At 40.1% G+C, this 25,816-nt stretch overlaps 1 protein-coding gene across 2 annotated transcripts in view; it reads right to left on the bottom strand.

Moving 5' to 3' along the window:
• The window catches only part of LOC140489990 (ADAMTS-like protein 1), a 557,511-nt gene that overhangs the window by 83,392 nt on the left and 448,303 nt on the right, over nt 1–25,816 (bottom strand). For both annotated transcript variants that reach the window (XM_072589066.1, XM_072589067.1), the window contains one exon: nt 6,371–6,581. In XM_072589066.1, coding sequence (XP_072445167.1) covers nt 6,371–6,581 — 211 coding nt within the window. The remainder of the gene's footprint in view (nt 1–6,370; nt 6,582–25,816) is intronic.

Genomic DNA, 25,816 nt, shown 5'->3' with positions numbered 1-25,816 from the left:
CACAAAAACCAGGACAAATTCAACCCAGCCAATTACTGCCTCATTAGTTTACTACTGATCATCAGTAAAGGGATGGAAGGTGATATCAATAGTGCTATCAAGCTGCACCTGCTCAGCAATAACCTGCTTAATGATGTTAAAAATCACAACACCAGGTTATAGTCCAACAGGTTTATTTGGAAGCAACTTGATGTCTGTGTCGATATGTGCGATCTTCTTGGAGATTCTCTCCACTTTGAGCCGGCAGTTAGTTAATGATGCCCAGATTGGGTTCTGCCAGGGCCACTCCATTCGAGACCTCATTACAGCCTTTTTTCAAACATGGACAAAAGCGCTGAATTCCAGAGGTGAGGACAGAGTGATAGCTCTTGACATCAAGGCTGCATTTGACTGACTGTGGCAAGAAAAAGCCCTAGCAAAACATGTGCCAATGGGTATCGGGGGCAAACTCTCCACTGTTTGGAGTCATAGCTGGCAAATAGGAAGACTATTGTGGTCACGGGAGATCAACCGTCTCAACTCCAGGACATCTCTGCAGGAGTTCCTCAGGGAAGTATCCTCGGCCAGACCATCTTCAGCTGCTTCAACAATGACTTGTCTTCCATCATGAGGTCAGAAGTGGGAATGTTCACCGACGATTGTGCAATGTTCAATACCATGTGTGACTCCTCAGATACTGAAGCAGTCAATGTTCAAATGCAACAAGATCTGAACAATATCCAGGCTTGGGCCAATAAGTGGCAAGTAGCATTCATGCCACACAAATACCAGGCAGTGGCCATCTCCAGTAAGAGACGATCTAACCAACGCCCCTTAATAATCAATGATGTTACCATTACTGAATCCCCACAATCAACATCTTTGAGTTTACCATTGACCAGAATCTCAGCTGGGCTCACCACAAACACAGTAACTACAACAGCAAGTCAGAGGTGAGGGTGGCATTGGGTAACTCTCCTCCTGATTCCCTAAAGGTTGCCCTCTATCTACAAGGCATTAGTCAGGACTGTGATGGAAACTGTGATAGCACCTTCCAAACTCGACCATTCCCATCTAGAAGGTCAAGAGAAGTAGATACATGGGAACTGTCATCTGGAAGTTCCCCACCATCCTGACTTGGAAATATATCATTATTCCTTCACTGTCACTGGGTTAAATTCCTGGAATTGACTCCCTAATGGCATTGTGGGTCTACCAGCAGCATGTGGACTGCAGTGGTTACAGGCAGAGGCTCACCATCACCTTCTCAAGAGCAGGTGAGTACAGGCAATAAATGCTGGCCATCCAGTAATATCTATGATCCATGAATGAATAGAAAAAAGGAAGAAATCCTCAAGGTAACAGGTACATGGAGAACCTCCAGACACCAGGCACTGCTTATCGCTAGGGAGAAGATGATTACATGGTCTTGGCCTTCTATGACTTTGTGGAAAATGCACAGACCAGAAACACCAGCCAAGTTTGTCCGAGGCAATCATTAAGCTGGATCAGAGGATAGAAGAATCCACCAACATTATCAACGCCATGTTGGCTCCAGGACACCTGCATTGATCAGTCTCCAGAGACAGACTGATGACAGCCATGGAGACTAAGTACACTCTGTCCTTGCTGGATGTGTGCATAGATCTGCACTCCATCCTCTAGTCACAGGATGAATCACGAGGTGGAAGGGGGTAGGGGAAACCAACAAGTTCAGACTTAATCAAAGTGCTCCATTCTCTCTGGGAGAGTTTGGTACCAGAGGGCACAGATCGGAAGTAGCAACCACATATTGGCCTCCCCTAAGGCTTCTTTACAACAAAGTCAAGAGGTGCCAAACAGTGGGGCAAAGGGATGTAAAAGATCAATGGAGGCCACCAGACAGCAGCGAAGGATGACAGAGAGAGACTGACAGTGAAGGTACGGTGCAAAATGGAACACCGAGGGGAGCAGTAATATGGCTCAATCATAGAAATGTGACATTAGGTTGGATGGAAATTGGGATGGAAGTAATGTTTTCATTAATTAAATGCAGGCTTGAATTTCTGAGGACCTTTTTCTTAGGATGAACACACCCTCGCATTAACCGTGTGATTAGTCTTGACAGCCTAAAGGTGAAAGTTGCACAGGTATTTTAATGTTACATCACCATAAATCCAACTGGTTTTAGATCAGCATTTTTTCACTTGTCACAATGCAACTATGAATCAAAAGCCATTAAGGTTATTACAAAGCCATTCTGATACTGCAAAGGGGGTAAATCATGAAATGCAAGACCTCAATTGAAAACAGGAATAGGTGAAGACTGTTCCGCTATAATGTACAGTGATACATTCTTGAAGTTTCAGTGAAAATTTAAAATTTATTGTGGATGGGAAAAGGCCGTTGATCATACAAGTCTATCCCTGTCCTGTGCATCACTTCAGGCAGCTACCTTTAGATTGTACTCTTCAAATACATGCTCTAGAATCATTGAACCATTTATATGCATATGCTGGAGAATAATTCCAATAATGCCATGGGATATTTCTATTGCAGAAAATTGGGACTAGTGTAGGTAGTAATGTAACTTTTAGTGGTATAGATTCAATGGGCCAAAGGGCCTGTTCTATGTTGTATAATTCTTTGATTCTAATGTCTTATTCTGCTTGTGCACTAAGGTTCTCTGTGGAGTTGATTAACATTGAGCTTGGCTCTTCAAAATTGATGATCTTTATACAAGACAAATATCTGGAATGTGGAAGATTCACACAAATTGGTACCTCTGAAGGTGTCTTCAAACTAACAGAGTTCAGATTATAATTGTTGGGTCAATGTGTTACATATTTGTTAACTTAATTAATGATAGCAATTTTCCTAAAATATGAAACCAAAAGATCAAGAAATGTGCATTTAGATGTGAGAAGTAGATTATCAGTTAACCTGCATGGGCAGGGAATCAGTTTGATTGTGTTGACAGCAGTACTCTGAGCTATGAGATGACTCCATCCATGGAGTTTATTTTCGGCTGGGGCAATCAGCGAGGGGCAAAAAATGACAGCTGGGCTGATGGTGGCCAAACCCAATTAATGAGCTTGGAAAAAAAATTGTTCCATGAGACTGACATTTTAAAAGCAGAGATAAATATGAGAAATATATCAGTTCTGTAAAAACGTAGAGCCTTGTGATCTAAATCAGCTCATGAGGACTTGTTCTAATTCAGTTCCAGAGTTTACTTTATCAACTGGTTTTCGATTTGGGGTCTAAGGTTTAACTCAGTGCCCTTAGGTAATGAAGATAAATTTGTCATGCAAAAACATCAATTTCTAAATCCACCATAACTACTATTTACAAACAGTGAATAGTTAATATTATATAAATATTTCTCAGGATAAACTGCATTATTTTCATCGAATAATGTTGAACAGGTCTGAAGTTGTTACATCTGTCATTTTGAATACAGATGTTATACATGCCTGCATCTAATTTACCAATAAATCCCCAGTATCTTGCCAAAAAATGTATCCTCCAGTCAACAGCATGAGAACAGATTATCTGCTTTTAATATCTTATTGCTGTTTATGGGAGCTTACTTGGTGCAAATTGGATGCTACATTTCCTACATTTTAATAGCTATTGCCTTTATAAAGTAATTAATTGCATATGAATGGTTTTGGATGCCCAGTGGCCAATTAAGGAGTCAGTGAAATTCAAAAAACTGAATGCCATGAATCAACACAAATCTCAGTGTCACTGTCACTCTGCTCAGTTCCTGACCCAAGCTCTACTTCATGGGGGATGCTAAGTGGAAGCAACTTTTAGCAAGAAGTAGTAAAGTCCTTGGCAGCATCTCTAGGTTACAAGGGAAGTATTGCGAAGGATGTGGATCTGGCTGTACACCTCTCTTTTCAACAGCAGGTACACTAATCCAATGATATGGGATAACTTGAAAAATAAGCAAGCACATAAAAAGAATTGTTATGATCCTAGTTGATATTACTAATGGTTTAACCAGATCCCAGAATAAAATCTGGCTTGATAGATCACTTTTGTTTATTAATTTAACCTGGCAGTCTTTCATTGAAACTGAAACACACAAGGCTGCAGATTTGGATATAACAATAAAACAGAACATTTAATGCACAAAGGAAATAAAAATAAAACAAATCAAATCAAGTTATCTAAACATGACAGTTGAAAGGTTATAAAATACATAGCAAAACAAAATGCCCAAATTTCTCTTCAACACTGTCACTTTGCAGGTAATCAAAACCCAGGGAAATTTTCCTTCTCTGTCCAGTCTATGGGTTTGACTGAATTTCTTCTTCTCAGTTCCTGTTCTGCGAACCTTTTTCACTTGACTGGTCACACGGCTGAGATCTTAGACTTTCTAGTCTGTTAATAATCGGCAGAGTTTCAATTAAACTCTGTTTCAATTCGGCACAACATCGTGGGCCGAAGGGCCTGTTCTGTGCTGTATTGTTCTATGTTCTATGTTCTAAACGTTCCTGAGACTGGAAGTTTCATAACTAAACTCTTTTACTGATGTAACGTATTCTCTTAACTGATCCAAACAAGATGAGAGACAACACTTACTTTAGCCAGCTTTCCTTTGAACTGAAACAAAAAGTCTTTGAGCTTATTAAGAATTGTTTTTTAAAACTTGCTCATCCTAAACTCTGCTATAGCTAATAGCTGAATGTTTACTCTAACCTGTCATAAACCTACATATTATAAACAAACCTGCATGAACACTGTTGGAGGCTTTGTAGTCACCTGCTCTCTGACACATACTGGTTTTAAATAATGGTTCTGGAAAGACTGACCTAGTTAATATTTAAAACCCTTCACAAAAATCAATGAACATGCAAATATCTTTATTTTGAAATCCAATGGTTTCAAAAAAATGTCTATAGATATTTGCATGCACATAAAATTCACGCACTGTTTTTCAAAGATTCCAAAAATATATTTTTAATTTTTAACATTTATCTTTCATGCATTACAAACAAAATTGTTCATTCTATTTGAACATTAAATGTTAAAAGTTACCAGGGAAATATGCAGAACTGAAAGCTAATCATATGCCACAACTCTTGGATTGACTTGAAAACAACTTGTAATTTTATATCGGCAAGCCAACTGAAATAGAGATGTAGAAACATGTGGAGATATAGAATCCCTATAGTGGAAAAAGAGGCCATTCAACCCATCAAGTCTACACTGACCCTCCAAAGAGCAACTCACACTGACCCACATCCACCCATCCCTGTAACACCACACGAGATTTTATCATGGCTAATCCACCTAACCTACACATTCCTGAACACTACAGGACAATTCTTAGCATGACTAATCCACCGAAACAACATATCTCTGGACTGTTGGAGGAAACCTAAGCAGTGATGGGGAGGAATATGCAAACTCCACACACACAGTCACCTACTGCTGGAATCGAACCAGGTTCTCTGGTGCTGTGAGGCAGCAGTGCTAACCACTGAGTCACCATGCCATCCTCTGTTTTCAAATGTTAGCAGCAGTAAATGTGGAGTATAGAATTGACCATAGCGTAATATTTAGGCCAATCCCATTAGTAACTATGGTATATACATCCATAGATGGATTTCTAGAGCATACATTTTCTTTTTAATGAAACAGCTATTACCTTCATAGATCGCTGGTTTTGTGTCCAGTTTTAGATATCAAACTTCAGGAAAGATGAAGCGGGTATAGATGAGGTTTATCAGGCTGATACCAAGAATCTAGTGATTACATACGTGGAGAGACTAGAATAGCTGAGTTAATTTTCCTTTGAGCAGGGAAGTCTAAAGGAGACTTAACAGATGTATCGAAAAATATCGATGACTTCTTATGGAGCAAGCAGGAAGAAATCATTCCTTTCAGCAAATGGATTAGTAACATTAAAGACTTAAATAATCAACAAAGGATCTGAAGGGAAGAAGTGAAGAATATTTTTAAATGCAGAGAAATGTTAGAATTTGGAATACACTACTGGAAAATATGATAGAGTCAGATTCAATGGAAAGTTTCATTAAAAATTTGGACATATAATTGAAGAAGATTAATTTGCAGAGTTTGGCAGATAAAGCTGGGATGCAATTTTAAATTAGGAGACAGTGAGGTCTGCAGATGCTGGAGATCAGAGTTGAGAGTGTGTTGCTGGAAAAGCACAGCAGGTCAGGAAGCATCTGAGGAGCAGGAAAATCGATTTTGTTCCTGATGAAGGGCTCTGGCCCAAAACGTCAATTTTCCTGCTCCTCGGATGCTCCCCAGCAACACACTCTCAACTGCAATTTTAAATTGTCCAGGTCTTTCAGTGAGCCAATATCAGGTTGAATGGCCTAAATTCAGTGTCACATGATACAAAGTTCAAACAGATTACAGGGAGTACCTGTTGCCAGTCTTCAGAGTGCCAGTCTGGAGGGCAGTTGAACTGATTGCAGGCTTGCACATTGTCAGGTTTTGGCTGAGGACAATTCTTCTCACTGAGGATAACTGTTTCACTACTTTCACGAACTAAAAGATGCATACAGTACACATCCCTGGTCTGTAGACCTACTCCACAGCTGGATGAACAGGTACTCCATTTTCCAAATTCCCACCTGTCGGAAAGATAACACACAAGTATTGCCAATTTGCTTTAAATTGGAAGATTAATGGCAAGTGCGCATTTCTCACACTTCTTGGAGGTAAAAACGTAGTTTTCAACATGAAAATGTGGCTGTCTTGTCAGAAGTGGTCACCTGTAAGTCTAGTATTCTATGACTAAACGCAAGTATAATGATTCTTGACAAATTGCATTAGTGATCTGGCAGGATATCACAATACCTTAAAGCCTTTCAGCTTATTGGCCCAAGCAGTGCCAAAGATTACGGATTGTCAACCTTAAACAGAAATTTGTGGGCAGCACAGTGGCTCAGTGCTTAGCCAGGGACCCAGGTTTGACACCAGCCTCGGGTGACTGTCTGTGTGGAGTTTGCACATTCTCCTCCTGTTTGCACAGGTTTCCTCTAGATGCTCTGATTTCCTCCCACACTCCAATTTTTTGCAAGTTAGGTGGATTGGCCATGCTAGATTGCCCTTAGTGTTCAGGGTGGAGGCTAGGTGGATTAGCCATGGGAAATGTAGAGCTATGGGGATCCAGTAAGGGGCTGGCTCTGGGTGGGATGATCTTCGGAGGATCGGTGTGAACTTGATGGGCCAAATGGCCTGCTTCCACATTGTAGGGATCCTATGATTCGCCAACTCAACACTACTGTGCATTTCAACTGGGATCGTTGGAACCAGGATTTCACAGGGCTGTTGAGCCTCTGTGGGGGAATCCCCATCAGAGTAAAGTCACGCAGGATGGGGCACATCACACCCTATCCCTTCCTACGGACCAAGTTGCTGTATGATGACTTTAAAGGTTCAGTTTGAGTGTTGGTAAACAAATGTTAGTGGGTGAAGTAGACTGTGGGGTAGCCAAGTCTGAGGGTGAGGTAGCCAGTGGCTAGGTAGGGTAGGGATATCTAGGGAAGCTGAGAGATGTGGGATAGGCAGGCTGAGTGGGTCGGTAGTGCAATTAGGTTAGGTGTGGACAGATCAATGGGAGTTGACAGTCTGACTAGGGGTAGCTGGGCAAAATTGTGGGGGTATTCAAGACTGCTCAGGGAGATCATCGGGTCAGGAGGACAAGTCTTATCAAGTCAACCAGGTTGTCAAGTAGTCACTTCACACAAGAGTACCTCAGAGATTATGTACATTTCAAGTGCATTTCAAGTGCAACCTTTCCAAACACTTTTAGAATAAATGCTTCAAAACTTAGTGGAAACAAATTGAATTTGATCTGAACGTGTCTCACCTAAACCAGTCCAGAGTAAGACACCAAAACTAAAAGGTAAGATGTTCACAGTTTACATGGTAGTTGGGGCGGGTGTGGTAGTCATGTTTGAGGGTGATATTCATGTCAGATTAGCAGAGTACTAGGTCAAAGAGTTGGGATGTGAGTGTGGGATGATGGTGGGAATCAAGTTTGTAACTTTCCAAATGATATATTAGGTTTTAGTCTGTCTGATGTTTCCTGGATGATTATCGAGGTAAATACTGTGAAGCTCTCTGAAATTTCTGAATCTTGGATATATCTGTGTAGGGTCCCAGAAAGTTGAAAATATTGCCTATTGGAATCTGAATCTGTCCAGTTAATTCCCACGAAGGTGCATGCATTAGGTATTCCACAGAGTCATGCTGTGCATCTTCAATTGTACATCTAGTCTCTGATAATCTGAGAATTTGAAGATTGGATGCATTTTGTGTGATTCCAAGTGTTTAACAGTAATCTGTGCAATGAAATCCTGATGTGGATGCTGTTGTAGTGTGTCATGTGCAAGTTCTGCTAACCCTTCACTGTAATGAATGAACAAATTTATCAGCCAATTCTGGTCACAAGGCATTAAAAATAAGGCAAACATTGCAATTAAGGAAATAATTGTTGCAACACATCTGCCAACAGAATAGTAAATTCCTCACCATTGGTAGATAGAGAGAAAGGAAGATATGATTGGAGATATTTGAAAATTAATTTATTTTGAGAGAAACTAAATCTCGGCAAGCATTTCATTTTCAGAGTACAGATAAATCACACATAGATCCTTTAGTCAAGACTGATTAGTCTATATCAAGCTCTGACAGGGCTCCGAGCAGGTGAGAGTCAAAAAGTGCGGCACTAAAAAAGCACAGCAGGCCAGGCAGCATCTGACGAATTGAAGAATTGACGTTCCAGGCATAAGCACTTCATCAGGAATGCATCTGCAAACCTCACTTTCTCCTAGCCATTAAAGAGGTGTGATAATTTATTAAGTAATATTAAATAATTATTCTTACATTGTTTTAAAGAGATGTGGTCATCATCGTTGAACATGAATGCAATGCAGTGCAATGCTGTTCACATTTAATGATGCATTCTTGCCCAATGCTGTTAAGTCTGACTCAATGCATCAAGTCTGACTTCCCAAACTTCTCCAAATCTCAGATAGTATTACGGAAATTTATTATTTCAGTTGGAATGTGTTAAATAGTTTTAAAGGGAAATTACTATGAATTTTATTTGGTTATTATTGATGACAAAAGCGACAGTTTTTAAATTACTCTGCACGTACTAAAGCTTTGACAATTAAGAGGTGTTTTGGGCTAGTAATGCAACACAACCATTCTTTCTAAAATTATAAGAAAGCCTGTTAGAAGCCTTTGATAAATCAAGTCTATACAAATCATTATGTTTTGTTCACAGCACAAACTAATTGAAGGTGATGACAAGCGGTTTCCTCCCTGGTCTCTTCTAAGCAAGCTTAGAGTTGACCATCAGCAGCTTGAGTCAGTTTTCATTATTTCACTTCATGGATTTCTTCTAAGCAGATTGGTTGATTTAATGTTTTGATGCGAATACAATTCATCCTCAAATTCATCAATGGATTGCTTCAAAAATCGATTGATGTCCAGAACAGTAATGTATCTAAAGGTGTGTTTACTGTGATTTTGTAATTAACTGTATTTCTTTGCTACTCAACAGAAAGACGGCTGTGATCTGGCATTATTGAATTTGCCCACATTTTTCACAGCTCTGAAGTCTCAAGCTCTAACAAATTTGGTCTCTGTTCCTTTCATATATGAGATATATGAAAAATTGCACAACCATTGCCCACGATAACAATGGCAGTGGAATATTAACCACCTTATAGACAGAGTTCATTGGAATTGCAATTTAACACGCATTTCACAACAGCTGTAATCTGCATTCTAGTATTGTTAAGTGGCTGAGACAAAAGTTGAAGGTTTGTGGAAAAATACCAAACTCCTTCAAAGCTTAACATTTATCACCATATTAATTGCTGCAGTTCTCTAGATTTATCTGCATTAACACATACCTTCCAGGTGTCAGATTCACTTTGAGGTAACTGAATCTTCCAATTTTTACACAGGTAAGATTACTGCTATAATACCCAATCATTTTCATGTCAGATTATTCACTCTCATGTCAACTTATGTTAATGTAATTTAATATCAGCTTATAACATCTCAAAACAAAGCCCTAATATACAGTATCACACAGCAAGCCTCAGCTTATATCTTTAGAGTTCTAGCTATTGTAAATTAGGTTGATAGATCGTACAGAATTAGCTGTGAATAAAACATCCACTTTTCTTTTAAAAAATGGCATCAAAATAATGTCCTCACTCCATTTTTAATGGTTCAAACTACATGATCTGTTGCAGCAAATCCCAATCCTTGCATTTCTCCAGAAATACTATGCAAGTAACAGAAACATCATGAAATGTCTTGGCAGGTTAAAAACTGTAAATTACCTTTTTTTTTGATATGCATGATACCAATTGCATGATAGTCATTTCAAAGCTACTTTTGATGAGCAGGTTTATTCAGAAAGAAACCCCACTTTGATTTTAAGTCGTGTAGTAATATTGTAAATGTTTTTGTAAAGAACTAAAGTCGCCACTTGCTTTATTTTTTCATATCAGTACGAGAAAATCAGGATGAGGCGTCTTCCTGTGGCTTTCTTCCCTACACTTCCACAAAATGGTCTTCAAAATTTTACTCTTAAGCACAGCTCCATTGATAATTATAACTGACACTCAGCCTGCCTAAAACAAAGTTCCAGTCTCCATTACCGAATGTCCCAAGCTTATGCTGGAAGTGCTGAGCCTGCCAAACTGCCCCACTGCATGTTTTCAGAGGAGTGAGGAAGCTTAGCTGTTCTTCCAATTTTAGCCAATTGGAACATTAATTAACATTGGTAAATATCAGTATTAAATTGGTGGTAGAAGCAACTCAGACATTCTGTGGACAGGTACCATAGTCAATTATTTGGAGACATGGGATATTACTGGAAACCTGGCTGAAGACACCCGCCAGTATTCAAAGTTAAAAATCACACAACACCAGGTTATAGTCCAACAAGTTTATTTGGAAGCACTAGCTTTCAGAACATTGCTCCTTCATCATGGTATAACCTCGTGTTGTGTGATTTTTAACTTTGTGCACCCCAGTCCAACACAGGCACCTCCAAATCCAGTATTCAACACCTGCAATAGAGAGCAAGTTTAGTGAAGAGTCTAGAGTCCAACCAATTCAGCAAACAATTGGGATGGTAAGTACCTCCTTTCAATTGGGACTGAATGGGACTGATGCCGAGGCCAGCAAAGGTTTCAAAAGTACTTATTTTCAGTTGTTTGTTGTATAGCTATGTAACTCAAAGAGTTACAATGACAAGACAACAATGAGGACTATGAGCAAGAGGGTGAAGGAAAGGATCTCTATGCAAAGGTTCTCCAAATTGGTTAAGGGGAGTTACTGAATAACCCATTGAAAGTTTGCTAGAACAGCAGAGAATAGCCTGTAAAGTCTTGAACATTAATATGAAGCAATAACGAGGTGAGGAAGTCACATAAATAGTCTTTTTCCAAAAAAAAGTATCAATAACAAAGTTGAGTCTGGGTTACATTTCAGAATTATAACCCCTGATTTTCTCATCTCCACCCACGTGGTCCAACATCAGTTCCTGTTCCCCATCATAAAACAAGGGCAATAGAAGGCGAGTATTTTCAGTGACAGTTTTACTATAACATCAGAGAATTGAGATAACATATGCTTCAATAACATTAGTCTCTCTCAGATTACTGCCCATTAGTATAGACTGCTACACTCTAGAATAAAGATCCCACAGGAGGAGGTTTGAGAGAGAGAGATACAGCACTCAGCTGATCCAGATGGAGATGGGATTGCTGTTTGGCATCCCAGCTTAAGCCTCACCAGAGCTTGGAGGGAAAGGTTCACAGCTCACATATACATACATTTTGGTTTATGAATGGAAGTAGTTCACATTTTTGGCCAATATGATTACACCTGTGAATACAATTCCAGTAGCCTGGGTATTAATGAGTATTCATGATATGCTAATGAATGCGAAACATGACAGTGCTGTGCCTTTGAGAGAGATTTGTGCTTTCTCTCTTGTAGAGAGGCACTGCTACAGTGATACGGAAGGTCTGCTTCAGAAGCAATGCGTAAACAGCTTTGAGCTCCCTGACTGTGTTTTTTAAAAATTTGATAAAAGAAACATGAGTTGTTGGAGTGAGGCTCAGACAGAGCCAGGGTTTTAGCTGTGGTTTCAGTTGGGGTTTAGAGTTGGCTGCTGAAGCTGTTAGATATAGTTCGCTCTCTGCTTCTAGATTGTTTCTTACGGTGTTCCTTTCTTCTGGACTGGAGGAGATAGCCCATGAGAAAAATTGGTTTTGCTGAATTTGCCAAGGGTATGTTAATGGGATGCTATTATATTGGAACAGTCGATGATTCACAGTTAAATAATATATTATTTTATTAAGTCTTTCAACTGAGTTTAAGTTTGCCAATTTTTGGTTTTTTTTGTTTGCATTTTAATTGTGTTATAAGAATAAAGTATGTTTTGCTAAAGCCTAGCAGTGGATTGATCAAATCATATCTGGAATTTGCCTCTAAATAAACTAAAAGTTTGGGTCTAAGCTGTCTCCTTGATTTCGAAGGGGTTTGGTCAGGTTCATTACCAAAACAGGTTCCCACCAATAACTATTAGGAAAAACAATCCACCTGCAAAGTTCTCAGAACCAAACAGTAAATCTGCCATCTGGGAGCAGAACCTGAGTATGCCACCCATTACATTCCTACACCTGTCCTTCCAAACACTCTTGGCAGGCCTGGGAGATTCTGCCCATCATCTTACACTTAGAAATAATGTAGCCAACATATTTTTGGTATAAAAGATAATAGGTCTGATTAATAGTAGATTAGTAGAAACTGAAGAATTACTAACATGAAAACAACTTTTATAAAAAAAAGTGTTTCAGGTATCACAACAGGTATTTGTATCCATTCCCCTTCTGGGAGTTTCTAATCTGAATGCCCCTACCTGCAATCCACAAACTTGGAGCTCTCAATCCAACCACCAAGGAGTTCTCAACTGATCTTCCTTGGGAATTCCAAATCTAATGGAGTGCTTTTCTCACAGAGAGTTCAGTGTGTTGTCGGCCCAGGAAAGCAGGCAACACTGTCAGCTTCGAAACCAAAATCAAAGCCTGAATGCCTGACAGCTACAAACTACATAATAATCTATCCAGTGTCCTCTTCCTTCCTCAGGGATTACCTACTGCTTGTGTTGTACATTTAATGTACTGGGATGAATTGACATACAGGGACAACTTTCATAACCCATAAACTAATAGTCTAAGCAGCTGAACCACAGAGTGAATAACCGAGATGAGTCACAATGAGTCTCATAAATTTCCAAGTAATCTAAATAGCTTTTCAGATGCTGAGAGGTTGGTCATACATTTTCTTTCAGCTTACTTTATTTCAACTTCTGGTTTGCTCTCTCAATGTGATTTATTTTGTTTGGGACAATTTCAATCCTAACATTTAGGCTGGAACATTCCAAGCTTAATTCGACAGTATTAAGAACTCATAACCATCTTATGATTCTACAACAGACTCCTGTTTCATAAATATGTAGCTTTGGGCTTGTGTTTTATTGTTCACATTTAAGTCTGTACGGATAAAAGAGGATAACATTAGGAAATTGAAAATTGTGTTCAGGGGTTTAAACAGAAAATGTCCAACGATAAGCCCAGGCTGATAAAGCTTTTCAATTTAAAGCTTTACTATCACAGTCAACATCAAATTTTGAAATTTGCACATGAGTCACAGTGATCATCATTAAACTCATTGTTATTTTAGCAGCAAAATCTGAACAATAATCTTTCCATTTTTTACATCGCTAGAGTTGGTATCACTGTCAGCAAAATTGGCCATTAATTTGTTTTGTAGCTCAGACTAGGACAGTAGCGACGAACAGTTTTCTAAGCAGGCACACTGGTCAGATGGTATTGTAACCACTATTAAAATTACTTGAAAAGAAGAACATTTTCAGTATTGATGGGAAACTGCAGGAGTACTTTTCACCCCTACTGCCATGCCATAATTTAATCACCAACTTACACTCTTCATTTTCTTGCAACTTTCCAGTTCAAAGGTCTTGTTTCCAATAAGTATTTATCTTTCTCACTTTCATAAGTTTTAATCCTCTGAATGCAGCAGAAACAGTAACAGCAGAACTTCAGGATTTGTTCAAGGACATTAAAGTGGCACCAAATAGAAATTGAATGAAACATATTTCCATACTCAATTTCTACCTTCATTAGTGCTGGGAGAAGGAAAAGATTGCAGAAGGATTGGCAGGGGAATGAGGTTGCAGGACAGTGGGGGATAAGAAACTGCACAATGGTGAATGGTAGGGAATAAGTTTGGAATGGGAAAGTCCATTGTTTGAAGGGTGGTGGGGGATTTTGCTGCTAAAATAACAATTGAGTTTAATGACGATCACTGTGACTCATGTGCAAATTTCAAAATTTGATGTTGACTGTGATTGCACTTTTGGAGTTAGAAACTGCAGCACCAGAGAGAGACTGCAGAATGGGAGGAAGTTATAATGGATGAAGGGGGAAGAAAGAGGTGAGAAGGTCTGGAATGATCAATATTTCATTTTCTGTTTCATGAACCTCTCAGAGAATTCTACTTTGAACACGGCAGTAATTGATTCTGAACTCAAATTATTTAGCACACATATGGGACAAAACAATCTCTCTCCCTTATTTGGGTTTCACTTTTCTGCTTTCAGTTATTCACAAGAAAGAATTTTTACCTAGTTTGGCCTAAGGCTTTGGCCTTTTATTGCTCTTTAACTCATACATGATGTAGAGTAATTTCTTTGTACCCAGCAGTTAGCTTGAATAAAACAGTGGTGGGTTGATGGGATGGTGGTGGTGACCTGGTAACTTTGCTGGTTCACGCAAAGTTCTTCTGGAGAAAGCGGACAAAGAAACTTCCTGAGGTACTGTTCCCTGCCAACAGAGGCATGTAAATCACCTCATTGGTAATACAGTGTTGGTTTTTTTTTGATGTTGAGTTCTTTTCCTTCTTTATCACATTTCAGTCAGAATCTTTCTCAAAATATATAAGACTTCTCTGGAATAATGAGGGCTTTGTTAGGATTATTCATGGTACCTCATTCCCTAGATATTTATAAATAATATTTTTTCAAAGGTTTTGGTAACATTAATCTCTTAACTGCAGGTTCTGACTACATGCATTGTGTTTGCTGATAGATTGACTGAAAGGCCAGACAAATGGAGACAGACTTTGTAACGAACAAAAGTCTTTACACAATGGAAGTTCAATATAAATTTCTCAGTGGTTCTATCATTTTTCTGTGCAGCCACCCAGAAATACAAACATTATTATAGAAGTTTGCTGCAGTTGATAGATATCGAAGGCAAAAATAAATTTCTCAAAATGGAGTATCGATTTTGAAATCAGTTTATTCTACGTTATTCCCAATTCATAGTTGCAAAATATAAAATCATTCTCTGCTCTGAAATTTCCTCATTAATATTAAATTATGGATCCCGGCAGATATTTTGTATTTTTTTGCACATAAGAAATGCAATGAAAACAAAAATCACCAAGTGGTACTCATACGTGCTAAGTTATGGTGAAAACAAATGGATTGCCGAAAAAGTTAGCAAGAGGAGTGAAGAATCTACAGGAGCATCACCCAGAGACAATCCCAAAAGAGGTGGTGGCATTGTGGTAGAGTCACTGGATTAGAAATCCAGAAATCCAGGCCAAAAATATGGAGACGTTGACTCGTAACTTACCAAGGTGGATGATGAGATCCAAATTCAATGAAAAAATCTAAAATAAAAAGCGAGCCTCATGATAACCATATGACTTATTATTTGTGATAAGAACTCATCTGGTTCACTAATGTCTTTTAGGGAGAAAATATGCCCCCCCCCCCCCGCAAGAGGTCTAGCACACATCATAGCTCTCGGTAGTGTGTTTCACTTCTGGACAATTAGGGATGAACAATAAATGCTGCCCTGGCTTGCAATACTTGAATCTCATGAATGAATAAAGGGAAAAATAAACTTATGCACTGTCTTTACATCAATGTTGCATGTAGGGATTCAGCCTCTTGAGTCTTCCCCATTTGTCTGTAAGATTTCTACCAACTGTACTTATCCACCCACTTTCATAAGTTTCAAATCCCTGCAAGTCCAAAGGTCTGTCAATCTCAGTCTTGAATATACAATAATTAAGGACTGAGCTTCAAGAGCAGTCTGCAGTAAAGGTTAACCACTTTTTGAATGAAGACATTTCTCCAATCTCAGTCCTAAATGGCAGAGCCATTATCCTGAGACAGCGTCCCTGTTTTCGAGAATCTCCAGCTAAGGGAAAAGAGCTGCATGGCGATTAATCTATTAAATCACTCAAAAAATCTGACATGTTCCAATGCTGCCTATGTTCCATTAAACTTCAACAAACATTGGCCTTATTTGGCCTCACCCCAGGAATCATTTCAGTGAAACTTTGTAGCACTCATGCTCGAGGGTAATTACTTCCTTCCTTAAATAAGGAGACCAAAACTGTGCACAGTTCTTCAAATGTGGTCTCACCAAAGCCCTGTACAATTGCAATATGACTTCCTTAAACCTATATTTCAGCCCTCCTGCAGTAAAGGCCAAGATACCATGCATTCTCCTTAACACAAGCTGTAACTTTACAGCAAATTCCTGTGTTTTAACCAGCCGCCTCACCCTCTTCTCACTCTTTGCCTCACCCAACTTCCTCCTGCCCTAGCCCTGAACTCGTATCATTCTCTAGATTCTCTTGTGCTTCCCCTTATGCCCTGTTCAATCTCATTTGCTCCCTCAGACCTACATCTGTTTCCTCAGCACTGTTCCCCAAAACTGCTGCTGACTCCAACTTCTCTTCATGATTTCCATCTTGACTGATAACGTTCATCATTCTTTATTCTTATATAATGTCTCACTTTCCTACAAGTCTGCTGATATTACTCTTCCCCTGATTGACCATACCATCTTCATACTCTCTCCACTATCAACCAGCTTAGTAGGATTGTTCACACTTAGTTCCACTCTTATTAATCCAAGCATAGCTAGATTATACCATGCAGTGGCTTCTCTTCTTGCTTCTGTACCTGATCTCTGATGTTTCCCCAGGAGCAGTCCTTGGCTCATTCTATTTCTCAATATCTATTATGCTTTATAACATCATCTGAAAGCATAATGTCAATTTCTACATATATATTTACACCCAGTTCTACTTCACCACTACCTTTCTCAACTCCTCCACCATTTCTAAATGATCAGAGTGCTTATCTAACATTCAGTATAGAATGAGCAGAAATTTGATTCAATTAAATAATGGAATACTGAAGCTGTTGTTTTCAGGGCCCATCGCAAGTTCCACTCCCTAATGACTGATTCTCTTCATCTCACAGTGACCTAACTGATGCTAAACCAAACTGTTTGCAGAACTGGCATCAAGCTTGACCTCAAGGAGAGATTTGGACCAGATATCTGCACCATTGACTAAAATCGCCTTCTGTTGCTGGAAACCTCTCCCATGCTTTTTGCACTTCCTTACTGGACTATTCCAATGACATCTTTCTGGCCTTCCATATTCCATAACATTGAGGCCATCCAGAAGTCTGTTATCTGCTTCCTTACTTGTACCAAGATCTAATAACTCATCTAATAATGTGATTGGGTCAAGCAACTTCTTGACTTTGATATTCTTGTCATGTTTTCAAACCCCTTGCTTTTTGGCATCTCTGTAATCTACTCTTCCTCCACAGTCTCCTGAAGTGTTTGTGCTCCTCCAATTCCAGGCCACTTGAACATTCCCAATTTTTACTGCTTAATCATTGATGGCAATGTTCTAAACACTGAAGTTCTGTCCCTGTACTTCTATCCCTCACTTTCCATCTTCAGAACACTACTTAAAACTTGCTTCTTTCTAAACAATTATTGTTACATCCTTCCCATTTGTAGATCACTATATCTGTAAGCAGGAGGATTCTACCATTTAAATTTCTTCATTTTCAGCAAGCGCTCAGTGGAGGCAGTTCACTGAATCAAATTATGTCCAGAAGTGGTCATCCAATCTCTCCAACACAGATCTTCAGGAATCTGTTCCTTGCCTCCAACCACTGACAAGTTGATGCTCCTTGATGTTTTCTGTTCTTTAACAATCTGCCCTTTCCATTTTGAGAAAAATATCTCCAAGAAAACTCAGCACGTAAGCACTAAACAAAGGGGAAATTGTGCTGTGTGACACAAATGCCTTTACATCAGACTGGTACATAATAATATGGCTCTGTATAGCTATGGCACTTTGAAGGATCAGAAGAGAACTCAAAATAGGAATATCATATGGAAGGAGATGACAGCACAGTGGTATTGACCTGGGACAAGTAATCCAGAGGCCCAGCTATTGCTGTGGGTATATACCATCTTTATCTAGCTCCGTAAGCAACTCTAGAGTGATAGCAATGCAGTTGACTCTTAACTCTGAAATGTCTGATCAAGTCACTCAGTTTCAGGACAATTAAGAATGGGAAACAGATTTTGGCCTTGCCAGCTTTATCCCATGCAAGAACAGAATAGAAAGAATTTTCAATTAATAGTGTTGCTTACAGATATCATATTTTGAAATGATTTCAATCATAGCTCATAAGAAGTGTCAAAATAGTATCACTATATGTATGTTTTCAATACATACAATATTTTCAAGCAAGGCATAATATTAAGTCTCTCATCTGCAAACCCCACCAGATTAAGGGACACTGTTATATTTACTGAGTCACTGCATTTTAAAGTTACTGAGAAATGTTTATATTCAGATATAATTGTACAAACATTTGGAATTTAGATCATCTCTTCAGGATATTAAAGATAACAACTACAGGGATACAATACGTGGGGACCTCAGACAAAGCTTGAATCATAAGACCATCAGACCTAGGAGCAGAATTCGGCTTTTTGGCCCACTGAGTCTGCTTCACCAATCAATCATAGTTGGTACCTTTCTCAGCCACATTCCCCTGCCTTTTCTCCATAACACTTACAAAGCAAGAACCTATCTTTATCTTAAATACACTCATTTTCTTCTGTGGCAATGAGTTTCACAGATTCGCCAGTATCTGGGTGCAGAAGTTCCTCCTCATCTCAGTTCCCAGTGCCCTCAGGTCCTAGTCTCTCCTATGAGTGGAAACAGCCTCTACATGCTCGCTCTACCCAGGCCTCTCTGTACTCTAAGTTTCAATGAGATTCCCTCATCATCCTTCTAAACTTCATACAGTACACATCAGTGTTCTCAACAATACAACTGCCAACTAAAGCTGCATGTAAACCTTAAAAGAATCCCAAACTAGGACTCTTAAATCACTTTACTTTTCAGATTTCTGAAGCCTTTCCCTAGTTAGAAAATAGTCTATGCCTCTATTCTTCCTACCAAAGTACATAACCTCACACTTTCCCACACTGTATTCCAGTTGTCACTTCTTTACCCACTTTCCTAACCTGTCCAAGACCTACTGCAGCCTCCACAACAATATATATCCCTCCACCTACCTTTGTATCATCTTCAAAGTTAGCAAGGTTGCCTCAGTTCCTTTGTCCAGGTCATTAATGTATAACTCGAATAGTTGTGGTCTCAACACTGATCCCTGTGGAACTCCACTAGTTACTGGCTGTCATCCTGAAAATGTCCCCTTTATACCAACTCTCTACCTTTTGCCAGTCAGTCAATCCTCTATCCATGCCCGTCGCTTGCTCCTATCACCATGGGCTCTTGTCATATTTATCAGTTTCCTGCACGGCGCCTTGTCAAAGACCTTCAGGAAATCCAAATAGATCATGTCCACTGGCTCTACTTTGTCTAACTTACTTGTTACCTCCGTAAAGATTTCTAAGACATTTATCAGGCATGAACTCCCCTTGATGAAGCTTACTCAGGCTTATTTTACCATGTACCTCAAAGTAATCTGCAGTCCCATTCTTAATAATGGACTTTCAGATCTCATCAATGACTAAGGTCAGGCAAACCAGCCCATGGTTTCCCATATTCTGCCTCCCTATCTTTTTTCAGCAGGAATGTTACATTACTCATTTTCCAGTCCTCCAGGACCCACCCTGACTCCAGCAATTCCTGAAAAATCACCACAACGTCTCCATAATCTCCTCTGCTATCCCCTTCAGACCTTTCAGCTTCCATAGCACCTTTTCTTTAGTGATGGCCACTACACTCACCTCAGTCCCCTGACTCTCTTGACATTCTGGTGCGCTGGTTTCTTCCACTGTGAAGATGATGCAAAATACATGTTAAGTTCTTCTGCCATTTCTTTGTTTCCCATTACTACTTCTCCAGCCTCATTTTCCAGTGGTCCAATGTCCACTCTTGCATCTCTCTCTTCCTTTGTATATGTCTTTAAAAAAAACTCTTGTAATCTTGTAACTAAGTTAACTCTTAGTTAACTTAGTATTGTATTTATCTTCTCCCTCTCTTATTGCTTTTTTAGTTGTTCTCTGCTGGTCTCTAAAAGCTTCTCAATCCGTTAGCTTTCCATTGATCTTCATCTCATTGTATGTTTTTTCATTTACTTTTATGCTGTCCTTAACTTCTTTTATTAGCCATGGCTACCTTGTCCTCCCCTAAGCATATTTCTTTTTCCTTGGAATGAATTTCTGCTGTGCCTCGGAAATTACCCCTAGAAATTGGCTGCTCCACCATCTTCCCTGCTAGGTTCCCCTTCCAATCAACCCTGGTCAGCCATCTTCCACACCTTTGTAGTTACCTTTACTCAATAATAATACCATTACATCTGATTCCAGCTTCTCTCTCTCAAACTGTCGGGTGAATTCTATCATATCATGGTCACTGTTCCTGAGAGATTCCTTCACCTTAAGCTCCTTATTCATAGAGTCATAGAGATGTACAACATGGAAACAGAACCTTCGGTCCAACCCATCCATGCTCACCAGATATGCCAACCCAATCTAGTCCCATCTGCCAGCACCCGGCCCATATCCCTCCAAACACTTCCTATTCATATACCCATCCAGATGCCTCTTAAATGTTGCAATTGTACCAGCCTCCACAACTTCCTCTGGCAGCTCATTCCATACACCCTCTGAGTGAAAAAGTTGCCCCTTACATCTCTTTTATATCTTTCCCCTCTCACCCTAAACCTATGCCCTCTAGCTCTGGACTCCCCAACCCCAGGGAAAAGATTTTGCCTATTTACCCAATCCATGCCCCTCATAATTTTGTAAACCTCTCTAAGGTCACCCCCCAGCCTCCGACACTTCAGGGAAAACAGTCCCAGCCTGTTCAGCATCTCCCTATAGCTCAAATCCTCCAACCCTGGAAACATCCTTGTAAATCTTTTCTGAACCCTTTCAAGTTTCACAACATCTTTCCGATAGGAAGGAGACCAGAATTGCACACAATACTCCAACAGTGGCCTAACCAATGTCCTGTACAGCTGCAACATGACCTCCCAACTCCTGTACTCAATACTCTGACCAATAAAAGAAAGCATACCAAACACCTTCTTCACTATCCTATCTACCTGCAATTCCACTTTCAAGGAGCTATGAACCTGCACTCCAAGTCTCTTTGTTCAGCAACACTTCCGAGGACCTTACCATTAAGTGTATAAGATTTGCTTTCCCAAAATGTAGCACCTCGCGTATATCTGAATTAAACACCATCTGCCACTTCTCAGCCCATGGGCCCATCTGGTCCAGATCCTGTTGTAATCTGAGGTAACCCTCTTCGCTGTCCACTACACCTCCAATTTTGGTGTCATCTGCAAACTTACTAACTGTATCTCTTATGCTCGCATCCAAATCATTTATGTAAATAACAAAAAGTAGAGGACCCAGCACCGATCCTTGTGGCACTCCACTGATCACAGACTTACAGTCTGAAAAACAACCCTCCACCACCACCCTCTGCCTTCTACCTTTGAGCCAGTTCTGTATCCAAATGGCTCGTTCTCCCTGTATTCCATCAGTCTCCCATTGGGAACCTTGTCGAATGCTTTACTGAAGTCCATATAGATCACATCTACTGCTCTGCCCTCATCAATCCTCTTTGTTAATTCCTCAAAAAACTCAATCAAGTTTGTGAGACATGATTTCCCAAGCACAAAGCCATGTTGACTATCCCCAATCAGTCCTTGCCTTTCCAAATACATGTACATCCTGTCCCTCAGGATTCCCTCCAATAATTTACCCACCACTGACATCAGACTCACTGGTCTATAGTTCCCTGGCCTGTCCTTACTACACTTCTTAAACAGTGGCACAACATTAGCCAACCATCAATCTTCTGGCACCTCATCTGTGACTATCGATGATACAAATATCTCAGCAAAAGGCCCAGCAATCACTTCTCTAGCTTCACCTGATCAGGTCCTGGGGATTTATCCACTTTTATGCATTTCATGACATCCAGCACTTCCTCCTCTGTAATATGGACATTTTGCAAGATGTCACCATCTATTTCCCTACAGTCTATATCTTCCATATCATTTTCCACAGTAAATACTGATGCAAAATATTCATTTAGTATTTCCCCCATTTTCTGTGGCTCCACATAAAGGCTGCCTTGCTGATCTTTGAGGGGCCCTATTCTCTCCCTAGTTACCCTTTTGTCCTTAACATATTTGTAAAAACCTTTTGGATTCTTCTTAATTCTATTTGCCAAAGCTATCTCATGTCCCCGTTTTCCCCCCGTGATTTCCCTCTTAAGTATACTCCTACTTTCTTTATACTCTTCTAAGGATTCACTCGATCTATCCTGTCTATACCTGACAGATGCTTCCTTCTTTTTCTTAACCAAACCCTCAATTTCTTTAGTCATATAGCATTCCCTACACCTACCAGCCTTCCCTTTCAGCCTGACAGGAATATACTTTCTCTGGGTCCTTGTTATCTCATTTCTGAAGGCTTCCCATTTTCCATCCATCCCTTTACCTGCAAACATCTGTCTCCAATCAGCTTTCGAAAGTTCTTTCCTAATACCGTCAAAATTGGCCTTTCTCCAATTTAGAACTTCAACTTTTAGATCTGGTCTATCCTTTTCCATCACGATTTTAAAACAAATAGAATTATGGTCGCTGGCCCCAAAGTGCTTCCCCACCGACATCTCAGTCACCTGCCCTGCCTTATTTTGCAAGAGTAGGTCAAGTTTTGCACCTTCTCTAGTAGGTACATCCACATACTGAATCAGAAAATTGTCTTGTACGCACTTAAGAAATTCCTCTCCATCTAAATCTTTAACACTATGGCAGTCCCAGTCGATGTTTGGAAAGTTAAAATCCCCTACCATAACTACCCTATTATTCTTACAAGTAGCTGAGATCTCCTTACAAGTTTGTTTCTCAATTTCCCTCTGACTCTTGGGGGGTCTATAATACAATTCTGGATTAGTGGTGCTGGAAAAGCACAGCAGTTCAGGCAGCATCAGAGGAGCAGTAAAATCGACGTTTCGGGCAAAAGCCCTTCACCAGAAACCGAAACGTCGACTTTACTGCTCCTCGGATGCTGCCTGAACTGCTGTGCTTTTCCAGCACCACTAATCCAGAATCTGGTTTTCAGCATCTGCCGTCATTGTTTTTACCTGGTCTATAATACAATCCCAATAAGATGATCATCCTTTTCTTATTTCTCAGTCCCACCCAAATAACTTCCCTGGATGTATTTCCAGGAATATCCTCCCTCAGCACAGCTGTAATGCTATCCCTTATCAAAAATGCCATTCCCCCTCCTCTCTTGCCTCCCTTTCTATCCTTCCTGTAGGATTTGTATCCTGAAACATTAAGCTGCCAGTCCTGCCCATCCTTGAGCCATGTTCTGTAATTGCTATGATATCCCAGTCCCATGTTCCTAACCATGCACTGAGTTCATCTGCCTTGCCTGTTAGGCCCCTTGCATTGAAATAAATGTAGTTTAATTTATTAGTCTATCTTGTCCCTACCTGCCCTGACTGTTTGATTCACTTCTGTTCTCAGCTGCATCCGTCTCAGATCGATCTCTTTTCTCACTATCTCCCTGGGTCCCACCCCACCTTCACCACCACCCCGCTCCCCCCCCCCCCCCCCACCTTACTAGTTTAAATCCTCCCAAGCAGTTCTAGCAAATTTCCCTACCAGTATAATAGTCCCCTTCCAATTTAGGTGCAATCCGTCCTTCTTGTACAGGTCACTTCTACACCAAAGAGATTCCAATGATCCAAAAATGTAAATCCTTCTCCCATACACCTCAGCCATGCATTCATCTGCTCTATCCTCCTATTCTTGCCCTCACTAGCTCGTAGCGCTGGGAGTAATCCAGATATTGCTATCCTTGAGGACCTCCTTTTTAAATTTATGCCTAAGTCTCTGTAATCTCCCTTCAGAATCTCAACCTTTTCCCTTCCAATGTCATTGGTTCCAATGTGGACAATGACCTCCTGCTGCCCCCTCTCCCCCGTGAGAACATTCTGCACCTTCTCTGAAACATCCTTGATCCTGGCGCCAGGGAAACAACACACCATTCTGTTTTTTCTCTGGTGGCCACAGAAATGTCTGTCTGTTCCTCTAAGTAGAGAATCCCCTAACACAATTGTTCTCTTGGAAGCCGACGTACCCCTCGTTGCATTAGAGCCATTCTCAATACCAGAAATTTGGCTGTTCTGCTACTTTAAGGCCCTCCCTGTCCACCCTATCTAACCCTCTGATTATCTTATATGTCTCTGTCAACCTTCTTCTCTCCAATGAAAACAGTCTCAAGTCCCTCAGCCTTTCCGCAAGACCTTCCCTCCATACCAGACAACATCCTAGTAAATCTCCTCTGCACCCTTTCCAAAGCTTCCACATCCTTCTTATAATGCAGTGTCCAGAACTGTACACAATACTCCAAGTGCGGCCGCACCAGAGTTTTGTACAGCTGTAGCATAACCTCATGGTTCCGGAACTCGATCCCTCTATTAATAAAAGCTAAAACACTGTATGCCCCCTTAACAACCCTGTAAACCTGGGTGGCAACTTTCAAGTATCTGTGTACCTGGATACCGAGATCTCTCTGCTCATCTACACTACCAAGAATCTTACCATTAGCCCAGTACTTTGCATTCTGGTTACTCCGACCAAAGTGAATCACCTCACATTTGTCCGCATTAAACTCCATTTGCCACCTCTCAGCCCAGCTCTGTTGCTTATTTATGTCTCTCTGTAACCTACAACATCCTTCATCACTATCCACAACTCCACTGACCTTAGTGTTGCAGCACTCAAAGCTTGAACTGCAGCTAATCAACTTTGAGTCAAAGTTCCACAAGCACCAACTCTTGCTGCTTGGTCACTCTGAACCACGATGGGATCCACCAGTTCCTACATCATGCAGGTACAACACAATCATCTGGTTCCGCATCACTATTTTATGTATTTGTTTCTTAATTTGTTTTTAAAATATCCTGCGAGTCTTTTAGCTTATAGTCTGTGAACATTTCTCCCATTAACATTCAATCAGAAAGTAACCGATCATAGGTTGTCAAATTAACAGCTGTTAGCAACCACTGAACTTACAATTTTCCTGCAATGTCCATTTAATTTATGCTTATTCTGGGCTTCAATTTATCCTGTTAAAACCTTGCAAACTATGAGCCAAAAAAACAAACAGCATCTTTTTCCCTCTGCACCAAATTCCCATGCAGTCTCTAAAATCTGCAAACTACGTACTCACTTGGACCATCTCTTACTCTGAATGTGAACTCTCCTTCCTGACCATGCAAAGCATACTGAGAATCCAATGTGTCCTCATCCCAAATTTAGATGAGTGAGTCTTTGTGTTTTATTGAGTAACTCACCTTATAAAAAAGCTATCCGCTTTGCTAGTTCAAT

The sequence above is a fragment of the Chiloscyllium punctatum genome, chromosome 2 (assembly GCF_047496795.1).
Source record: "Chiloscyllium punctatum isolate Juve2018m chromosome 2, sChiPun1.3, whole genome shotgun sequence".
Taxonomy (NCBI): domain Eukaryota; kingdom Metazoa; phylum Chordata; class Chondrichthyes; order Orectolobiformes; family Hemiscylliidae; genus Chiloscyllium; species Chiloscyllium punctatum.
The sequence above is the reverse complement of the archived record's forward strand: the minus strand, read 5'-3'. Positions and strand labels throughout refer to the sequence as shown.